The 6000-nt window shown below is 38.0% G+C and overlaps 1 protein-coding gene across 1 annotated transcript in view; it reads right to left on the bottom strand.

The window, feature by feature from the left end:
• Positions 1-1325: 1325 nt before the first annotated feature.
• Positions 1326-6000, bottom strand: part of CDV3 (CDV3 homolog) — a 72349-nt gene continuing 67674 nt past the window's right edge. The window contains exon 5 of the mRNA XM_033929980.1: positions 1326-3246. Coding sequence (XP_033785871.1) covers positions 3120-3246 — 127 coding nt within the window. The 3' untranslated portion in view covers positions 1326-3119. The remainder of the gene's footprint in view (positions 3247-6000) is intronic.

Raw genomic sequence — 6000 nt, 5'->3', positions numbered from 1 at the left:
CACTTGTAGACTTCAATCATATCTCTCCTCAACCGTCTCTCTTCCCTCATACGAGAGGAGTTCCATTCCCTTTACCATTTTAGTCGCTCTTCTCTTCTCTATAGCGCCACTATATCTTTCTTGAGATAAAGAGATCAGAAATGAACACAATACTCCAGATGAAGTCACATCATGGAGCGAAACAAGGGCATTATAACATTATTAGTCTTGTAACCATCCTTTTTTTAATAATTCCTAGCATCCTGTTGTTTTTTTGGCCACCACCGCCGCACATTGGGCGGAAGGTTTCATCGTACTGTCTACGATGACACCCAGATCCTTTTCTTGGATGCTAATCCCCAAGGTGTCCCACCTCAGTCTCATCAAACAAGGAGTGAAAAATCACAGTGCACACATACACTAGGAACCTGTGCTCTGGGTTTTCAGGAAATCCAAAATGATTACATATGAGACGACGCAAAGCATGCTGATCTCATACATAATTCACTGTAGATCTCTTGAAAACCCAAATGGCTGAATATATATCATATGGACTGAGCTGAAAACCAGTAGCCTATGGCATTAAAGGACTTAAAAGTTGAAAGCTTAGTGTCTGAACTTTGCTGCTTTAGAAGCAAGTATGGTCCAAGGGGCTAACAACAGGTTTATCAAATAGAAAAGCCAGAATTATCCAAGATGACAATACATTAGATGAACTCAACGGCTCAGATATATTTTGTGTATTTTTCTAATTATGAAGCAACCAATAGATCACAGACACCTTATGTGATCTTGGGCAAATCACTAACTCTCCATTGTCTCAGATTCAAACCGACTACAGGGAACTAATTGTACCTGAATGTAACTCACAAACTATCACTAGAAACTGCATGAGCTAAATAAAAATTAATACATCAGTGTATATATCTTATTATTACACTGCATTGCCAAGTATCTGAAAAATGTCATGACTTAAGCACTAGCAACTTCATACCTCAAAAATGAGCAGAGTCAGTACTGATATACATTTGCATTTTATTGAACTTAAGGTTACAGAGGGCTTTTCTGCTCAAACTCATGCCAGTAACACCCTTACCCCAATCCCCCTACCCCCCCATACACACAAAAATATAATGAATAGTCTCCTCAACCCATTATATAGGGCATTAAAAATTCTTGATCAGGTGTTTGAATTTGATAACCTTTTAAAAATGTTTTAACAAGAACTGGAGTTTAAAATGTGTTCAAGGTCTTTAAAGTTCCAGCTATGTCATTAAAAATTAAGCTTCTATAGCTTAACCACATTTTTTACAGCCATTTGAAACCATTCTTTAATTTCAGTTCTCACAAAACAGTTTGTGTTGGCAGAGATTTACACTTTCAGGAAAGCAGTTTGGAACCCAGTTTCATTTTTGGGAACTAAACATATTAAACATTTTCCTGTCCCTCTAGTGTAAGTCTCTGTCTATATCTTTATAATTACTTTTCCATCAGATATTTTAAGCCATGCAATCACTTCTATATCATAAAAGTGCCAGTGCTGTTTCATGTATATTGCATTGTCAAATGATCAGAGATGTGAGACAACTCTGCCCCCCAAAACCATGCTCACACTTCCAACTATGCCAAATTTTAGAACATATCTAACTCTGGTAGTATGGCTCTTTGAGTATCTACACAATATTATTTCACTTCTTGCCAAGGTCTAAAGTCCTGATACAGCATTATTGTGGACAGTTTTTAAATGGTTAAGAATAAACTGAAATAAGAGTATAAACTGTTCTTCATAAAATATCCATGTGGGGCTTGGCTGGACACACATATACACATTTGTGGTTACTAGCTGGTATTTTCTATTGTCATAATGAATATCCACTTTCCCATAAAAAAATCCTTATTACCTTCCTGCTCTAACCAAAGTGCAAAGACCAACAGGAAAAATATGGCAGGCTTTCTTTAAGTCTGCAGCTGCTACCAGCCACCCTGAAAAACTCAGCTAGGAAAAAATAGAAGGGAACAAGAAAAGACATTTTTGTACTTCATAGTATTCTTTGAACAATGCTTGTCTATGAAACAGTTTTACAGTCTTTATGTATTAACTCCGTATTGGCAAGCTGTTTCTCTCCCATGGCACTGGCACCTGTTCTCTGAAGCATACAGGGAAGTTATTTCCAGCCCCTTGGGAATGGACAGATCAGATTAAAAATTGCATCATTATGGTAACCTGTATCTTACAATTATGCTGAACAGAGGTTTCACATTATGTCAACTAAATACTCTTAACTCTTCCAAAAATCAAAAAGAGGACAGATTTATTAAGAACACAGGAAATGTTTAAAATATAAAAAATTAAGCAAACCAATGTGAACGTTTGACCTATTTTGTATAGGAAATGGATTTATTTTTCTCTGAATACAGCTGTCCAAAAGGTAAACAAAACTACAGCTCTGCACTATTTGCTTGAACACAAGATGGAACACCACATTTTGAAAAAAGGGTATGCTTCAGACAGTCAGGTTTGCTAAGGAAAAAAATACACACACAAAAAAAAAAGAAACCTCACTCAAGGACAGGTCACAGGAGAGCATTTTTAGTAAGGTCACTTAAAATCTGTCATTTAAAGCAGATCAGAACCTAAGCCACTGACTGTTTCAGCAGGATTTTCTTACAGACATCCAGGAGTGCTGGTTTTAAGGTTTCACTGATCACATACATTACCATGTAGATACACCCGTCATGTTCTGTTTCCAGAAAAGTTGTGGATTTGCAAGTGTCCACCATGAGTGCAGCAAATCAGGAGGTAGTCAACCCATAGAAAGGCTCAGTAATCTGAACATAAGAGACTTCAAATGACCACTAGCTGCAGTTTGTGTTGTTTTGTTGCTTTTAACACAGTACAATTAACACTGGTGAATCTTGTTCAAGCATTTTCTGCCACATCTTCTACCCCATATCCAATGCAGATGAAAAAAAAGTTACTTATGTTTCCATGATACAGGAGATCCAGTTACTGGGTCAATCTGTACACTTGCTGTAAGACACGGAGTTCAGAAAATGCTATGTTCATGGCCAATAGCTGTAGTTTAGTTACCTTAGAAGGGTCATCAAGATAGCATTCCTTAATGATAGTGTTTGTGGCTTTATTGTTCCCCTAGCACGGCATACTGGTTGTCTAGCTGAAGTTGAAGTGACGGGTTTTTGGAAGCTTCATCCCTGCCTCTATTTTTGTGCCTTACTACTTCAAATGTCTTCTCCATTTCTTTGTCTCTACAGGGGAAAAAAATGAAATTAGAGCAAAACTTTCAAAAGAATCAGTCCTTCTCCTCGTATGTTGAAAATTTTAAGGGAAAAAGCTAAAATTTCAACTGCTTTATGATTACGGGATCTTTTCAACACTACAACAATTCAATACTTCATATAAAATAATGCATTTCTTGAGCCTTAGGCCAAGTGTTTGATAACCTGGTAGCTTTAAACAAGTGTCTCAATAAAATGCGATATGAAACCACTCCATTGAGAGCAGTTCCTAAACAAAAATAATCTGTGTAAATGCATTCCATATATAATGTGTTGGGTGCAGAAACAGCTATAGACTACCATGTCTTGATGCAGCATTACCATGTCTGGATACAGGTATAGTGTGTGTGTTTTGTATTGGAGTGTTTTAATTTTTTTTTTGGGGGGGGGCATTAACTTTCACTATGCATTAACTTTCTTCAACTATACAGCAAATTTTGTTCTCAAGTTAAATTCTGGTATCTGCATATCAGAAAAACCAACAAAAACTGCAGACAATTTACACGATGCAGGCAAGAGTTTATTATTCCAAAATTAAAATGCAGTAATATTACCAACCAAGAGTATATTGTCTGCAGTTTTTGTTTGATTTTCCTGTTTTGGTGGTTTTCCTGCAGATTTGGTTGGATTTCTTTTTGTTGCTATCTGCATATCAGAGCCCTATTTCCAAGTAGAAAGTTCCAAGTTTACATGCATTGTCCAATACAAACTATATTATAATGGCAAGCAGGTGTATTCTTCAGTGTTTTATGTAGTACATTTTCCAGCATGCTGGCCACCAGAAAATAAAATAGAAATGTCATGTCTGTCATTGTCTACTTATAGAATATGAGTCTTCTATTCGCTCTTTGCTAACTGTGCAGGTTTGATCATTAGGAATTTAAGTAGCTGAAGAAATGATCTAAGTACACTGTTAAAAACTAGACATTCTATAAAAGAATCTGCCATTACTAGGAGCAACACAGTATGAGAAACAGCTCATACTACATATCATGGCTTAGGAAGGAGTGGTTTTTTGTTGTTTTTTTTAAATTGTCACGGTTTGTCCAAAAACTAACCCATCAAGGTACTGGTCCTACAAGAACATGCTAAGCCTTAATATGAGATATCTTGGACCACCCAGCTCAGGCAATTACCACTGGTGGACCTTTAATCTTCTGTTCCCTTGTTTATGGTTCAGTATAGGGACAATTTTTATCCATCACTAATAGTTATTTTCCTTAGTTATTTTGAGGCTAGCATTTGCATAAGGGCCCAAGTGTGCTGGGGAACCATGTTACTATTTTTGTATCCACCTACTATTTTTTTAACCAACTCTCTATTGTGGGCTCCTCTGTTACTATTCCTAAAAAGAGATTAGGTTCTTACTTTGATAATATCTTTTCCAGTAGATAAGGATGGTATGATGAACCATAGAGTTGTCCATGCCTACTTGTAAGCATTCTGCAGACAATGTCAATCACAGCTTTTCAGCTACTCCTTCTCCCCAGTCTCTGCTGCCCCCTTCAGTTCACACCAAAGTCGGCAACAGCCCTACAGAAGATGACATGAGAAGGAGGGGTACATGGAATCCTCTGACAGTGTTTGATCTGCTCAGAATTTTAAAAACAAAATCACTGAACGAACAGTAGTGTAGTTAAAACATTAACCAGCCTCAGAGGAACAATGGATGTAAGAAAAATACAAGTTAAACAAGAATATAACAAGTCTGAACATTTTTGAAGTTCAAGCATTCCTCCTTTAAGTATATTCTCACATGCTTCTTAATCCCATAATCCAACTTAGAGGAAAAAGCTTAGCTGTGTAGCTGACCACTAAAGCTTGAGTCGGAAAGCAGGCACATCAGATAATTACTGGGCAGGGGGTTAGCATACCATCCGTATCTACTGGAAAAGATATTATCAAGGTAAGAACCTAATATTTTTCCACTAAGAAGTCTCAAAGGGTGGGAAAAATGAGCCTGCATGCAGTACTGAGGACCCAAAAACAGCATCCTCCTGTGCTGCTATGTCCACCCTGTAGAACTTGGTGAAAGTATGAAGGGAAGACCAGGTAACTGACTCACAAATTTCCTGAGGAGGAATCGCTCTTGCTTCCACCCAAGAGGCGGCCACTCCTCATCTAATGTGCTTTCAAAGAGATAGGTGACTGTTTGCCACAACCAATGTATGCAGAGGATATCACTCTACAAAACCATCTGAAGATGGTAGCTTTGGAAGTGGGTCTGCCTCATCTCACCTGACTGGTTAACACAAAAAGATGATCCGAGAGACTAAACTCATTAGTCACCTCCAAGTAACACAAGGATTCTTCTGACATCCAAAACCTTTAAGACCTTGTCTTTTTTCTTGGACCCTGTGGGGTGAAATGTTGGTAGTCTAACTTCTTGGTTGATATGAAAATGCCTAAACGACTTTTGCCAGAAAAGAAGGAACCATCTGCAAGATCACTTCCAATTCCATGATCCAGATAAATGGCTCTCTGCTTGACAGGGCCTGCAATTCTGAAATTCTCTTGGCAGAAGGAATTGCCACCTGTTTTAACCATGAGATTCATGAGTGAAGAATCCTTAAGAGCTCATATGGTGTTCTGCTGAGTTCCTTCCTGTAAGACTATATTAAGGTTCCAAGATGAAAACTATTGTTGAATTGGAGGCCGTAGGCTCGGAGCACCCTTCAGGAACCTGTATCTGGGTGGGCCACTAGCAAAGCCCTCTTCTCTCAT

Source organism: Geotrypetes seraphini, chromosome 2 (assembly GCF_902459505.1).
Source record: "Geotrypetes seraphini chromosome 2, aGeoSer1.1, whole genome shotgun sequence".
NCBI classification, from domain to species: Eukaryota; Metazoa; Chordata; class Amphibia; order Gymnophiona; family Dermophiidae; genus Geotrypetes; species Geotrypetes seraphini.
The sequence above is the reverse complement of the archived record's forward strand: the minus strand, read 5'-3'. Positions and strand labels throughout refer to the sequence as shown.